Raw genomic sequence first — 16,234 nt, forward strand, 5'->3', positions numbered from 1 at the left:
CACACATAGTGGATGCGTGTCCCCACCCGTGATAAATCTAGGACAGGGGTGCACACATCTAGTGAATTGCTCACTCGCCATACTTTCACTTTCAAACAGACAATACAACACCAAATAAGACAGACAGTTTTCAACAGATAGCGCTTGCTGAAGAGCGAAAGCTGGTATGTGTTTGCATCAGCGCCGTTTTTATACATCCGGTTATGCCGTCACATGTTACGTCACGACGCAACACCAATCAGGATTGGATTAGTTTCATTCATACTTCATAGGCGCACGCTTAGGGAGCGTCCCCAAAGAGTCGTTTTCAACGACGCAGTGCGAGTTCCCTCGAAAGGGAACCCGTTTTTTTTAGCATAAATGCGCTATCAAAAAGAATGATGACAAATCATCAGTTGCAAGGCATTTCAATTCTGCGGGACATAATGTCAATATGCTCAAATGTATGGGCCTAGAGTGTGTCGATCGGTCTCCAAGAGGGGGGGACCGTGTGAACCGCCTCCTTCAAAGAGAGGCTTGGTACATTTTTAGCTTAAACACATGTATCCCCAATGGAATGAATGAAGATCTGTCACTAAGCTGTTTCTTGTAAATGTAATACTAGTATGTGTATTCTATGTTGATTCTAAACATGTATCAACAGTCTTTGCCTTTCATTAATGGACTGATTGAAACATTGGTGACCTGCATTATTTTAAAATTATTGGTTGATGTTAATATGGGTGTGTTAATGGGTGTGGGTATATAAGATTGGTTACATTGTGATCTTGTTGCACACTGAAGAAGGCACGCGCCGAAGCGTGTTTGTGCAAATAAAACAATTTATGCATAGTGCGGCCTCTTTCCTGTTTATATATTCTAATCATCAGGCCAGTATTCTTAAAGTATTAAGTTTAATCATTGAGTGAAGCCTGCTCCTATTTCCATTCATACATGGACCTCATCGGGCCATTAGAACGGTCGGCACGCGGGTACCACTTTGCATTAGTCCTGGTGGATTACGCAACGGTGTACCAGGGAGTACACCGAGTACACGGTGTACCGCTCCGTAACATTTCTGCCAAGGCCGTTGCGAGCGTGCTGTTTTCATTAATCTCCCGGGTGGGAATCCCTAAGGAGATTCTCACCGATCAAGGCACAGCGTTTATGTCACGGACTATTCGCGAACTTTACGAATTGTTGGGCATTAAATCGATTCGCACCAGCGTCTACCACCCACAGACAGACGGTCTGGTGGAACAGTTTAATCGCACGTTGAAATCGTTCCTGAAACCGACGGCTCGATCTGTTTCTGTGTGGACTATAGAAAGGTGAACGTGGTGTCTAAGTTTGGTGCTTATCCAATGCCGAGGGTTGAGGAATTGCTTGATCGGCTGGGTACAGCTCGTTTTTATTCGACACTGGACTTATCAAAGGGATATTGGCAGATCCCTTTCTCTCCCATGTCCAGAGAAAAGACAGCTTTCACAGCGCCATTTCGATTACACCAATTTGTCACCCTTCCTTTCGGCTTTTTCGGGGCTCCTGCGACTTTTCAGCGTCTGATGGACAGAATCCTCCGGCCGCATGCTGCATATGCCGCTGCATACTTGGATGATATTATCATCTATAGTCACGACTGGCAGCGTCATATGCAGCATTTGCGCGCTGTCCTGAAGACGCTGAGAAGGGCTGGGTTCACGGCCAACCCGAAGAAGTGTAAGATTGGGCGTGTTGAAGTAAGATATCTGGGCTTCCACTTGGGTCACGGACAGGTGCGTCCTCAAATTGATTAGACGGTAGCGGTTGCGACCTGTCCAAGACCTAAGACCAAAAACGAGGTTAGACAGTTCCTGGGGCTAGCGGGATATTACAGAAGGTTGGTACCTAATTATTTGGACCTCGCTAGCCCGCTGACTGATCTGACTAAAAAGGAAGCACCAGATACGGTCCAGTGGACGGAGCAGTGTCAGCGGGCTTTCACCTAGATAAAGGCTGCCATGTGTGGCGGGCCGCTTTTACATGCTCCTGACTTCTCTCTCCCTTTCATTCTACGGACGGCTCCCCGGCCTGAGTCGGGTGGTGGGGGTATGTGGTGAGGGGGGCGTGGTTTCGCGAAGTCTGTAGCGAGAGAGGAATCAGCAAGCTGTGCGGTAAATAAGTAAGGTCAAGTGCAGTTGATGAACACCTGTGTCTGATTGCAGTAATTGGCGTGGAGAGACCTCATATAAGGCGCTGCGGGTGAGAGAGATGTGAGAGAGAAGGACTTGGGACTCGCACGCGACACGCATTGAGAGCTGTTATGAAAAGAGGATTTTGATCAAGTGGACTGAGTGCTGTTAAAGTGGAAAGAGTGTTCGTCTAACTGGACTGAGAAAGCTGCACTGCGTCAATAGGGGTGTATACGGGAGAATTCAGACAATGAATACGCCCGCTAAATATGCTGTTTGGCAGGGATCTTTGGAACTTTGTTATGCGTACCTGTAAATGCCCACAAAGGCCCGAAAACAGGAACTTGCCTGACCACATGCTGTTAGTTGATGGCTAGGCTTTGTAAATGCTAATTTGTTTTGGGACTGGCAGCTCAAGATTGCCCCTATTCCCCTGCCCCCCTCATTAGTATTCAGGAAAGGTGATTAGGCTGAGAGCAGAGTAGAGATGTTACTCCTTTACGTCGGGACAATGTGGCTATTTAAACTCAGAGTCCGAACGAAAACAGACTGGTGTATATGGTAAATGCAAGTTTGAAGAGGATATTTGAAAAGCTGGAGACGATGGACAAGAGGTTGGATAAGATGGATGCTGACATCAATGAGCTCAAAGAGGCAAAAGAGGAGCCTGCTTCAAAGAAATTAAAGAGAACTGGGAATAATTCTGTTGCGGTAAGTTATTTTCTGACCGTCACAAACATTTGGCGGTGTCAGCTTAACTTTGTGTGCTTTATTTATTAATATATTTGAATTGAGCCCTCATACTATGTTGGATTTTTACAGGAAGCTGTACGGAGATTGCACAATGGGGAAAACAACATACACAAATATGACCCACATACAAGGTATATCTTTTAAACTATTGTTTCATAACAGTCCTTTCTTCTAAATTATATTTTTAATCAACCTTCTTTAATTACTGCTCCACAGTCTATCCTCCCCCCACAACCTCGAGGTCACAACCTATCTTTTTAATGGCGTCTCCATGGCTGTACCGGAGGTAGATCCTGCTGTTGTTAAAGGTAAGTCACAAGAAAGTGTCCCAAGGCTACAACTATTTAACTGTATAGATTAGTTAGTTATAAATAAACACTTTCTCCCCCCTCACTATCTCCCTCTCTCTAGCATCCTGCAAGACGTATTTTGAAACTGTTAGAAGGGGTTACAGGATGGCCCAAGATGAGAACAAAGACAAGATGGAGGACAGGAGGATCATTGCGCGCATGAGACAAAGAAAAAGAAGAGTAAGTATAAATAAATATAAATCTCAGTAAAAGACTCAGCCTGGGAGAGGCTCCCATCCCAACCCATTTGATATTTTCAGTGGTTTAATTACTTTTTTCCCTCCTATTTTGCAGCTGCTGAGCAGCAGGACTGGCGTTCTCCAGACAGAGGAAGAGGCAGCTATCTGGAAGACTGCAACAGTTGACCACATGTCTGAAGAGGAGGATGCCATCTTGGATGGAAAGTCAGTGTGGGTTGTTCGGCCTCCAACCCGTAGTACAGTTTTGTCTGCGCTGTGTGGGGTGCTACAAAAAAGACTGGAAGCAGACCAGAAGTACTTGGGAACTCATCATGCACGAGTTGGTGCAGATCGAGTCACGGTGGAGACCACAGAAGCTGGCCTGTGAATTATTTTAGTATTACGCATCTAAATATTATTCTATAGTATTTGAATTCGAATATTCTGTTGTTTTTATATATAGTTTATTTATATTATATAGTATTATTTATAGATTGTAGGCAAGGCAAGTTTATTTATATAGCACATTTCATACACAATGGTAATTCAAAGTGCTTTACATAGAAGAAATTAAAATAATCAAAAGAAATCAGAATAATTAAAACAGTTTAGAATAAAAGATAAAATACAGAAATAATCAAATGAAATCAGAATAATTAAAACATAAAATAAAATACAGTGCAAACAGTCGGACGAACAGTGGCACAGTGCTCATTCAGTAAATGCACAGCTAAACAGATGTGTTTTGAGTCTGGATTTGAATGTGACTACTGTAGGAGCACATCTGATCTCTTCTGGAAGCTGGTTCCAGCTGCGGCTGGCATAGTAGCTAAAAGCAGACTCGCCATGCTTAGAGTGAACCTTTGGTATTTCTAGCCGATGTGATCCTAATGATCTGAGTGATCTGTTGGGTTTATATTCACTGAGCATATCTGCAATGTATTGAGGTCCTAGGCCATTGAATGATTTATATACCAGTAATAATACTTTAAAATCAATCCTAAATGTAACTGGCATTTATAATACAATTAATTATTGTATTATATATAATTCTATATAGGTTTTTATATATATACTGCATTTATATATTCTATACAATTCCATATTGTTATCTATTTATAAATTGTATTATTTATATATTGTCCTATTTATATATTCTAAAGTATTTGTATATTATATTGTTTTCTATATCTTATACACAGGCCTTATATATTACATGGGGTTATATATTGTATGACTAATAGTAAAGTGTATTCTGTGCTAACGTATTTTTATTTATAGAATTTTGACTGTGTGTATGTATATGTCATGTGCCCAGTGTCATTTACAAATAATAAAAATAACAACCTCAACTTTGTCTATCTGATTGTCTTGACATTATAACCATCAACACCAATGATAATAAATATTAATAATGAGTAATAATAAACCCAAATGAGGCCATAAACTGGACCAATAGTGTGGGGGTTTAGAGGAGGGACAAAGCATTGAGCAGCCAATCCTATGTAAGACCTCTGACCAATTGAAGGAGGCCACTGCCTTGTGTCCCAAAGGTGTGAAATGCTAATATTCCCTTGCATTGACCCCGACCGGGGGATTATTCACCATGGTAACTGATGGCCCTTAGTGGCTCCCTGCTGTGCCCCAAACTTGGTACATATCCAGGAGTATTCGGGATTGTGTGACGGGATAGCAAACTCCCGTACACACACGTTTATTTGTGGAGTACACAGGAGAACTCAGGAGTTTTACATGCCCGATTACAGCTCTTTTCACGCAGTGCTGAAGACATACAGCGAGAGCTGGTACAGCGGAAAGAGTTGTTTATTGCTGTAGTTGTGACAACGGTGAAGGCGCACGCTTTAGTTTTCTTTTGATTTAATTATAAATAAAGTGTGAGTCCTAGTCCCACCGACCCTGTCGTCTTCTTCCCACACGCACACTGAACCACGCTACACCCGCAAATTAGTTCAAATCTCCCGGAATCTAGAGTGAGCGAGCAAGAGCGTGCATGCGAGTCAGAACATGCCCAGTCCCATTTCACATATTATCCGTCCTAAATAGTATTCGAAAATAGAATTAGTACGTCCCAAATCGTAGTATGTTGAAATGAGTATTCCAAACATACCCGGATGGTCTACTATTTCTGGTCAGAATCCGAAGTGCAGATCGATACGCACTATAAAATCTTGGTTACTAATGTAACCCTCGTTCCCTGAAGGAGGGAATGGGAGACGAGGCGTTGAGGTGACGACGTAATTGGGATCACTTCAGGGAGCCCTATCAACTTCAAGTCTCTACAGAACGAGCCAATGAATGTTGGCGTGTATGAGAAGCGTCACGCGCCCCCGCAGTGCAGGCGCACGCACTCATTGTTTTTCGCTGAGGAGCCGAGATTGTGACGGCTGTACAGCGATGGTCATCAAACGTGGCGACAGGACGTCACGTCTCCTGTCCCCTCCTTCAGGGAACGAGGGTTACATTATTAACCGAGACATTCCCTTTCAGTCGCTCACGTTCGACGTGATGTCGACATGACGACGTAATTGGGATCCCATGGAAAACGCCGCGGTTGCTGCCACATCCAGCACCCTAAGGAAGACTCTCAGACCCCCATCTGGCTGGGGCGGAAGACCTGCGTAGAGGGAGTTCACTGCTGTTCCGTTATACCCATACAGTGGAACTCTTTGGATAACACTGGGAAAGCGTGCCTTTCCAGGGGAGAGGGACGCTGTGGAAGCCACATCCTGCCCGAAGGGAGGTAACATGTTGAGAATACATATATGGACTGGCCGGAGCGCAGTGCAACATATGCAATGTCACTGGAGTGGCTCCAGCCTGAGAAGGGGGAGGGAACACCGGGCAGTGACGGCAGAGCAGACTCTGCCAAGGGAAAGACACAGGCTCACCGCAGGGAGCTGATCGTGGAAGAATACACATATGGGATCGTCGCAGGGACCACTAAATATGGAACCCAGCCTAGCACAAGTTACACAAGCATACGAGCACTAGGCCTGGTGTCAGACGTTCCGCAACGTCTGACTGCCGAAGGGGTGCGGAGGAACTCTACAGGGTTTGCCTGAGTGGGGAACTCGACTGGAGCAAGAAGCACACGTATCCGCTCCATGTGGAGGGGAGTAGCGCAGCAAGCCGACACTAGAGCGGGAACTTCGGTGTTACCGGCTGGTTGAAGCAAGCACACAGGAAGAAACCGGCTCAACACGTAGGCTATAAAAACTAGCGAACGTGTTAGGTGTCGCCCAGCCCGCAGCTCTACAGATGTCTGTCAGCGAGGCGCCGTGTGCCAGCGCCCAAGAAGAAGCGACACCCCTGGTGGAGTGGGCTCTCAACCCCGTGTGGGCGAGGCACGCCTTGGGCTTTGTAAGCCAAGGCGATGGCATCCACTACCCAGTGGGCCGTCCTCTGCTTGGAGACAGCCTTTCACTCTGCTGGCCTCCGTAACAGATGAAGAGCTGATCTGAGGTCCTAAGGCTTTGCGTTCTGTCCACATACAGGCGCAGAGCGCGGACGGGACAGAGAAAAGCCAGGGCTGGGTCTGCCTCCTCCGAAGGCAGCGCTTGCAGGTTCACCACCTGGTCCCGGAAGGGAGTGGTGGGAACCTTGGGTACGTATCCGGGACGGGGTCTCAGGATTACGTGAGAGATAGCCAGGCCGAATTCTAGGCACGATTCGTCGACCGAAAATGCATGCAGGTCCCCTACCCTCTTGATGGAGGCCAATGCAACCAGGAGTACTTTTTTACAGGACAGAATTTTTAACTCCGCTGACTGCAAAGGCTCAAGGGGTGTTCTCTGAAGTGCCGAAAGGGACTAGAGACGAATCCCAAGAGGGTATAGAGAGCGGGCGAGGAGGATTTAGTCTCCTCGCCCCCCTCAGGAACCTGACGATCTTATTGTGCTTTCCCGGCGACTTACCCTCAACTGCATCGTGATGTGCGGCGATAGCGGCAATATACACTTTAAGGGAGGAGGGAGACAGCCTTCGCTCCAACCCATCTTGCAGGAAGAAAAGCACGGCACTGATCGAGCAAGTCGGGGGTTCTCCTCGTGAGAAGAACACCAGTCAACGAACAGGTTCCACTTCAACACATAGAGGCGCCTCGTTGAGGGTGCTCTAGCGGAAGTGATTGTGTCGACTACCGCTGGGGGTAGGTCACCTAGAATCTCCGCGTCCCAGCCAGGGACCAGACTTGGAGTTTCCAGAGGTCTGGACGCGGGAGCAATAGGGTGCCCCGTCTCTGAGAAAGCAGGTCCTCTCTCAGAGGAATGGGCCAGGGAGGGGCTGTCGCGAGGAGCACTAGTTCCGGGAACCAGGTCCGGTTGGGCCAATACAGCGCAACTAACAAGACCTGGTCCTCGTCCTCCCTGACCTTGCACAAGGTCTGTGCAAGAAGGCTCACTGGGGGATACGCATACTTGCGTAGGCCTGGGGGCCAGCTGTGTGCCAGAGCATCTGTGCCGAGGGTCCCCTCGGTCAGGGAATAGAACAAATGGCATTGAGACGTGTCTGAGGCAGCAAACAGGTCTACCTGTGCGGTCCCGAAGCGCTTGAAAATCAGCTGGACCCCCTGGGGATGGAGCCATTCTCCCGGTAGCACCTGCTGCCGTGAGAGTTCGTCGGCCCCACGGTTGAGCAGGCCCGGAAAATTAATGGCACGAAGCGACTTCAGATGGTTCTGACTCCATAGGAGGAGATGGCGGGCGAGTTCTGATATGCGACGGGAGCGTAGACCACCTTGACGGTTGATGTACGCAACGGTCGCAGTGCTGTCTGTACGGACCAGTACATGCTTGCCTAGCAGCGGCGATGTGAAGCGGCCCAGCGCAAGATGTACTGCTAACAACTCGAGGCAGTTGATGTGCCAATGCTGTTGAGGCCCCTTCCACAGACCTGAAGCTGCATGCCCGTTGTATGTGGCCCCCCAGCCGGTGGCAGAGGCATCCGTGGTGACCACAGAGTGCCTGGACACTTGTTCTAGGGGAACACCTGCCCGCAGGAACGAAGGGTCCAACCACAAGCTGAGAGTTTGGCGACAGTGCGGAGTCACTTGGACCCGGCACGAGCAGTTCTGCCACGCCCATCTAGGGACTCGATCGTGGAGCCAGTGTTGGAGCGGCCTCATATGAAGCAATCCGAGAGGCGTAACCGCGGTTGCCGATGCCATATGCCCCAGGAGCCTCTGAAACAGTTTCAGTGGTGCCGCTGTTCTGCGTCTGAGCAGGATATTTATCGGTGTCCCTCATGTCCGCCAGGTTGAGCCAGAGGTGGTGCTCCTGGACCACCAAGGTGGACATCGCCTGACCGACTGAACATGCGGTTTCCTTCGTCGCTCGGAGAGCGAGGTCGGTTGCCACACGGAGCTCCCGGAGGAGCTCTGGGTCAGAACCACTCTCGTTCATGTCCATGAGCGCCTGGGCCTGGTGGACCTGCAGAAGCGCCATGGCATGGAGGGCGGAAGCAGCCTGTCCACAGGTTCTGTAAGCCTTCGCCCTGAGACCGGACAAAAACGTACATGCCTTGGACGGGAGGCGTGGATTGCCCCGTCAGGAGGAAGCGGACGCCGGACACAATTGCATCGCAATGGCGGGGACATCCACATACCCCTTAGCCGCTCCGCCGCCAAGGGTGGTGAGGAGGGAGGAGCCACTAGGACGGCTTCTGGCACTATACGGTGCCGTCCACATCCTAGTAAGCTCCTCATGCACTTCCGGAAAGAATGGTACCGGGGCGGCACGCTGAGAACCAGCACGGCCCGTCCCGAGAAACCAATCGTCCAACCGAGAAGGTTCGGTGTGGAGGGTTCCACATAAGCCCGACCTTCTCGGTGGCCCGGGAAAGCATAGCCGACCATTCTGGATCGGACTCGGGCAACGCCACACTCCCGGAAGGGGGTAACGCAGCAGAGTCTTCAGCTCTAGAGGACTGAAGCTCCCCCTCCGATGCTGCGATAGACATCTGGTCATCAGGTGGAGCTCCAAAGGAGACGGCTGGTTGTCCATGAGAAGGACCAGCGCGTTCCTTTGGAGGCTCCAACGGCGGCAGCGCTTGAGGCGTGAGGGACCCACAGAGATTGCCTCGGCGGGAAGCCCTCACGGTAATCCTCAGATCACCCTGACCATGCACAAAAGTAGGTTTATTCTGAGGTCCAGAATAAACACTAGATCTTGGCATTGGCGAGGGGACTGCACCTCCCTTGAGGTAAACGAGTCTTGATCTCAGCGCTGTCATAGTCACTTTCTGTACTCACTTTCATGCACTTTCACTTTCACACACTTTCTGTAAAGCTGCTTTGAAACAATATGTATTGTGAAAAGCGCTATACAAATAAATTTGAATTGAATTGAATAGTCATATTCCCGCAATGGGAACATGAACTATTCACAAAAGCTGCCTCAGCGTGCTGAACGCCCAAACTATTGTGGCTGTCTGCTGGCGCCAGGGAACGACCGCATCTGCATCCACTCAAGAGAGGAACGCCCACCGAGACCTACACATACAGACACACACACACACAAACGATGCTGTTAAAACCGCAGTTGTGAGCTGTACTGCTCGCGGCCACCACTGATCACGCCTTCACACCAGCACTGGAACAGAATTTTTTTCTTTTGAAGCAGTCTTCAACGATGCAGCAGTCTGCAGAAACTCAGAGTCAAAACGAAAGCTCGGCTCCGAAGCGAAGGACAATGAGTGCGTGTGCCCGCTTCCTGTTTATACCCGCGCTGCGGGGCGGGGGCGCATGATGCTTCTCACGCACGCCAATGTCACGCCAATGGCTCGTTCTGTAGAGACTTGAAGTTGATAGGGCTCCCTGAAGTGATCCTAATTACGTTCGACGTAACGTTGAACGTGAGCGACTGAAAGGGAAAGGCTAATATTGCCCACAACCCATCGCGCGTTGGACGAGGATACGGTTAGAACTACAAACACGAGTGAAAAGTGTTAAAAAACTACAGACACGGAGGACGCGTGAGTCCGGCGGTTATGTAGAGAGGTTTAGATAAAGGGGTGTTAGTGATTAATCACCAGTATCTAACCTGACGAACATGTATTTATTCAACGTTGTATACATTATATTGCATCTGCAGCAGCATTTCAAACCTTTGTAAAGATACGTTTAGCCAATAGCTTTTAAATGCATCTTTATATTCAAATTGCAAACACATGAGGAGAGTCTCCGCATGAAAGACCCACGACTGGCAGATGAACGTGCGACTACATTTCTCTCCGAAACGGTAGGAAATCAAAATAGATTGAATGGAGGATTTTAACTGACAAGACGATTGACAGGGCAGTTTACGGTGACCGGATGCACACGACAGGTCTGTCCGTTAAAGATCACGTGATAGTATGTCCCAAAGCTTCCCTACTCTTTTGTTACACACTCAAAAGTATGTTCTTTTTCTTCACAAAAAGAGTACATACTTTTAGGTCGTAGTATAAGTAGGCGAATTGGGACTGGGCTCTAAACCGTGTAGCACGCACACGGCAGAGAGGGAGAGAGAGAGAGACCTTGCGTGTGTGTGCTAGTGTGCATGTGTGCCTCATGAACAATGTAAGACGGTTTCGTCGAGACGGTTTCGGTAAGTCAACCAGTCAACCAGTCTTTATATATATATTTATATATATACAGGGTTCGAATTATGATGTTCATCTTTGTGGGGGTCTCTTTAAAAAAAGAAAAAAAAAGTAACCCACGAGCAGGCGATAGATAAATAGTAAGTGATAGATAAATAGCTAAATACTGCACTTCATTATTCTGAGTTCAACGTACGTTTATTAATACAGGAGTAGAGAATATTTGGGTGGAGTTCGTTACCTCTAGGGGGGTCTGGGGGCATGCCCCCCCAGGAAGAAAAATTTGTACATTTTAAAGATAAATTCATTAATCTGGTGCACTTTGAGTCACCCGAATCCGCTGTTAAAAATAATCCAACCGCCCAAACATATGATATTCTTTGATTTAGATCTGCAGCTGATCATCATTACAATTTTTCAAATTCTCAATGTTAAGCATGATAATATGGTAAAATATCACACTGAAGTAGGCTGATTTAAAATTAACATTTATTTAAATTAAAAGTTATTCTTTGGCCAAAATTACATTTCCTTAATATCCTAAACAGAGGCTTTTTACTCCCTTCAAAGTTAAATTGTCAATGTTTCATTACATCACTGTTGGCAAACACTCTTATCAGAATACATTTTTTACCTTTAAAATAGGGCATTTTTTCCTCTAATTTTATGTAGCCTATGCTCCATCTTTCCTTTAAAATATTCCTTAATTTGATCAATACATTAAATCAGAATAATAAGACAGTAGGCTGTTACCAATCAAATTAAATAATTTACATTGAAAAATTACAACTGTAGTAAATCCCCTGATATGTTTTCCTTGTTTGATTTTCTCTAAAGAGAATTACGTTGTTGAAAACGAAAGTAAAAGAGTGAGGCTCATTTCGTTTTACCATGATAAGAGTTCCGTGTCTTTATTAAAATCAACACATTATAATAATTTATCTGTCATCCATCCTCGATTAATTTGAATGTAGGCTAATTTTTTAATTATTTGTCTCGCCCGATCCGCGCAGCACTATCGCAAACTTAATGGCCACAGGCCGAGTTTTGTTGAGAGCCGGAGGCGGCTGCCTCTTAATTCCATGCAGGAAAACCCTGAAAGGAGTTCGCTAAAATATTGGTGGGGGCCTACCTAGCGTCCCCCCAAATCATTTTTTTGCTAGTAGCTACTTTTGTGTATTTAAATGTCTGAAACCTAAAATAAACATTATGTGGTAAAAAAAAACTGAATAGTTGTGATATATTGAGCGCATCTGTCTCTGGCTCAGCGCCAGCTAACGCGTGAAAGCACTTTTGAATTTAGCAGTTGATCACATGATGCACTGACTGTTCTAATCACACCGCTATGAACGTACGTGCGAAAGGGTTAACAAATATGCCTCGATTATTGAAGGGAAAAGTGCTTTATTTGTAATTTAAAATGAGGGTCATGATGATTATTAGAGCCCCCACAGGTGTAGGATTTTACTGCTTTCATGTGAGCTCATACTCTCTCTATGGGAGCTCAGCTCCCACTGGCTCCCACGTAATTCGAACCATGTGTATATATATATATATATGTATATATATATATATATATATATGTGTATATATGAAACGTTTTGTACTATATATATATATATATATATTAGTACAAAACTTTTCGGTTCCCCCGGTGGAGGGCCGGGCGGAGAATCCTTTATTTCTTTTTCTTTTTGTTCCGACACTGACCCACGAGCCAGTGGTACCCACATTTTCAACAAAAGAGCAATTTCTGAAACCTCTGGGTCCCAAGAGGGCGCGTTTGGCGGTCGACGACGACGCTGCGGAAGTCCCAGCCTACCTGAGGAAGGCCTGGAATACACATATGTACTAGCCCAGTGGGGTAGTGAAACATATGGCAGTCACTGAGGTAGTCCCAATCGGAGGGAAGTGGGAGCGTACTCAACGCCTTGATCCAAAGCCCAGGAAGCGGCAACACTTCTCGTGGAGTGAGCACGCAACCTGGGAGGACAAGGCTCACCCAGAGACTCATATGCTCGGGTGATAGCATCCACTAACCAGTGAGCTAACCTCTGCTTGGAGACAGCCTTCCCCTTCTGCTGGCCTCTGTAACAGACAAAGAGCTGATCTGAGGTCCTGAAGCTTTGCGTTTTGTCAATATAAACTCGCAGGGCGCAGACGGGACAGAGAAAAGCTAGGGCTGGGTTTGCCTCCTCCTGGGGCAGCACTTGCAGGTTCACTACCTGGTCCATGAAGGGAGTGGTAGGAACCTTGGGGACATATCCGAGCCGGGGTCTCAATACAACGTGAGAAAGGCCCGGCCCGAACTCTAGGCACGATTCGTCGACCGAAAAAGCCTGCAGATCCCCGACCCTCTTGAAAGAGGCCAAAGCTAACAGGAGCACTGTCTTAATGGACAAGATATTAAGCTTTACTGTCAGCAAAGGCTCAAAGGGAGGATTTTGAAGAGCTCTAAGTACCAGAGCTAGGTCCCATGAGGGTAAAGAGTGAAAAAGACGAGGTGGATTTAACCTCCTAGCACCCTTAAAGAATCTGATGACCAGGTCATTCTTCCCCAAGGACTTACCTTCTACTGCATTGTGATGTGCGGCTATAGCAGCGACATACACTTTGAGGATGGAGGGAGACAGCCTTCGCTCCAACCCATCTTGCAGGAAGGAAAGCACGACTCTGGTCGGGCAAGTTCGGGGGTCCTCCTGACCGGAGGAACACCAATCGACGAACAGGTTCCACTTCAACGCATAGAGACGCCTTGTAGAAAGGACTCTAGCGGAAGTGATGGTATCTACCACTGCGTGTGGTAGACCACCTAGAACCTCCGCGTCCCGTCCATGGACCAGACATGGAGTTTCCAGAGGTCTGGACGCGGGTGCCAAAGAGTGCCCCGTCTCTGAGAAAGGAGGTCCTTCCTCAGAGGAATCGGCCAAGGAGGGGCTGTCGCAAGGAGCATGAGTTCCGTGAACCAAGTCCTGGTAGGCCATGACGGCGCCACTAGAAGGACCTGCTCCTCGCCCTCCCTGACCTTGCACAGGGTCTGTGCAAGAAGGCTCACTGGGGGAAACGCATACTTGCGTAGGTCCCAGGGCCAGCTGTGAGCCAGAGAGTAAAACCGCTGGCAATGGGTCATGTCTGGAGAGGCAAACAGGTCTACCTGTGCAGCTCCGAAGACACTCCAAATCTGCTGGACCGCCTGGGGATGGAGTCGGCATTCTCCTGGCAGGGGAGGCGGCCGTGAGAGCTCGTCTGCCACACGGTTGAGCTCCCCTGGAACGTGAATGGCTCGAAGCGACCTCAGATGCTTCTGACTCCATAGGAGGAGGTGGGAGGCGAGTTGCGACATACGACGGGAGCGTAGACCACCTTGATGGTTGATGTACTTGGTCTAGGCTTAATATTGGCCTACCAGCCTCAGTTTGCTCTCGTTATTAATTTCCATCAAACTATAATTACAGGATGGACAGGTTTATCTTTTTTCTGAGGGAGAGGAACATTCCAGAAACCACCATAAAAAGGCTGGAGGATGACAAGGCAATAATGAACCAAGAAACTGACCCACTGAATAAATTAAAGAAATAGTTCACCCAAAAATTTAAATTGTCATTATTTAGAGGAAGTGACCATTTTAAGCCCACTTACCATTTAGGCTTACTTAAAGGTTTATTTCTTACTGAGGTTATTTAATGTTTATTTTATAAAATGTGTAGAATATTACATTGAAACAAACATGTGGGTTTATCTGGAACATATGTGGGCTCAAATGGTATATATATATTGAATATATTTCTTAAAATCCTGATAATTTACTCACCCCCATGTCATCCAAGATATCCATGTCTTTCTTTCTTCAGTCGAAAAGAAATTAATTTTTTTGAGGAAAACATTCCAGATTTTTTCTCCATTTAATGGACTTCAATGGCACCCAAATATTCCAATGTTCAAAGAAGGTTCAAATGTCAGTCTCAATGCAGCTTCAAATGCTCGACACAATCCCAGTCGAGAAATAAGGGTCTTATCCAGCGAAACAGTCGGTTATTATCACAAACAAAAAATCAATTATATACTTTTTAACCACAAATGCCGGTCATGTACCATCTCTGAGTCAAGTCAAGTCAAGTCATCCTCATTTATATAGCGCTTTTAACAATGTAGATTGTTTCTAAGCAGCTTTACAGAGATAAACATATAATTTAAGGTATCAGAGATTGGTTTAGTTTTATAGTGGCTCTTGAAAAATGTTTTTTCCAGCTAAAGTTAGTTTTGATTGATTCACTTCCGTCTAAATGATCATTTGTTATTAAATTAGGGGCCGCTAAGACGACACCGTTCTCTCTAAACAGACTTTAAACGTGAACCTGTGATAGACGCTGATGGCGTTCACATGCGCATTAAGAATTGATTCTATAGTTATGTGCGTTTGAATATATGTGCGCAGGTTTGTAATTCCTTACAAACCATGCCTAAACAAACTACTTGTCAATAAATTTTGATGCAGAATTTTTATTTTATCTTATCACTTTAGGTAGGTACGCGAACCGAAAAATTCCACAACGCTTTATCTGTAGAGTGGTATAGGGAACCTCCATAGGGAGAGGCTAGTTGGCACTTCAGCACTGCATTGTCATTGGGTCCAGGCGAAAGTCCTTCGTCAGATCTGGAAACGGCCTGGTCCGGCAGGCTGCGGGAAAACCTCTGGATAAACAAAGACACTAAAATTAGCGTAGATGCCATTCTTCTTATGATGTAACGAGTACATCAGGATTTGAGGGAAGTGTTCCCAGTTCCGGCTGACCTAATCTAAGCAGCCTAATATTGAATTATAGAAGTCTATAGAGTGTTATGTGAATGCTAGGTCAAAGAGATGTGTTTTTAGTCTAGCTTTGAACTGACAGACTGTGTCTGCTTCCTGGACAATGTTAGGAAGATTGTTCCAAAGTTTTGGTGCTAAATAGGAAAAGGATCTACCGCCAGCAGTCGATTTATATATTCTAGGTATTATCAACTGGTCGGAGTTTTGAGATTGCAATAGACGTGAAGGACTATAATGCGTTAAGAGCTCGCTCAAGTACTGGGGAGCTAAACCATTTAGTGCTTTGTAAGTAATCAGCAATATTTTAAAATTTATATGATGTTTAATAGGGAGCCAATGCAGTGTTGACAGAACCGGGCTAATATGGTCGTACTTCCTGGTTCTGGTAAGAAC

The 16,234-nt window shown here is 46.4% G+C and overlaps 1 protein-coding gene across 1 annotated transcript; it reads left to right on the top strand.

Annotated features, from left to right (window-relative positions):
- The first annotated feature begins 2,839 nt into the window (after positions 1-2,839).
- Positions 2,840-3,820, top strand: LOC143746025 (uncharacterized protein C14orf93 homolog). Its single transcript, XM_077237781.1, has 4 exons — positions 2,840-3,034; positions 3,120-3,211; positions 3,315-3,433; positions 3,548-3,820. Exons 2-4 carry the CDS (start codon positions 3,175-3,177, stop codon positions 3,818-3,820), a joined length of 429 nt encoding a protein of 142 aa, XP_077093896.1. The 5' UTR covers positions 2,840-3,034; positions 3,120-3,174.
- The last annotated feature ends 12,414 nt before the right edge of the window (positions 3,821-16,234 follow it).

This window comes from Siphateles boraxobius, unplaced genomic scaffold (genome assembly GCF_051911475.1).
Source record: "Siphateles boraxobius isolate OS27281-9 unplaced genomic scaffold, OSU_SipBor_1 1, whole genome shotgun sequence".
NCBI classification, from domain to species: domain Eukaryota; kingdom Metazoa; phylum Chordata; class Actinopteri; order Cypriniformes; family Leuciscidae; genus Siphateles; species Siphateles boraxobius.

Coding starts and splice junctions, on each gene's coding strand:
- LOC143746025 (XM_077237781.1), top strand. CDS start 3,175: ATGGCTGTACCGGAGGTAGATCCTGCTGTTGTTAAAG. Junction 3,212..3,314: donor AGATCCTGCTGTTGTTAAAG/GTAAGTCACAAG, acceptor CCCTCTCTCTAG/CATCCTGCAAGACGTATTTT. Junction 3,434..3,547: donor TGAGACAAAGAAAAAGAAGA/GTAAGTATAAAT, acceptor CCTATTTTGCAG/CTGCTGAGCAGCAGGACTGG.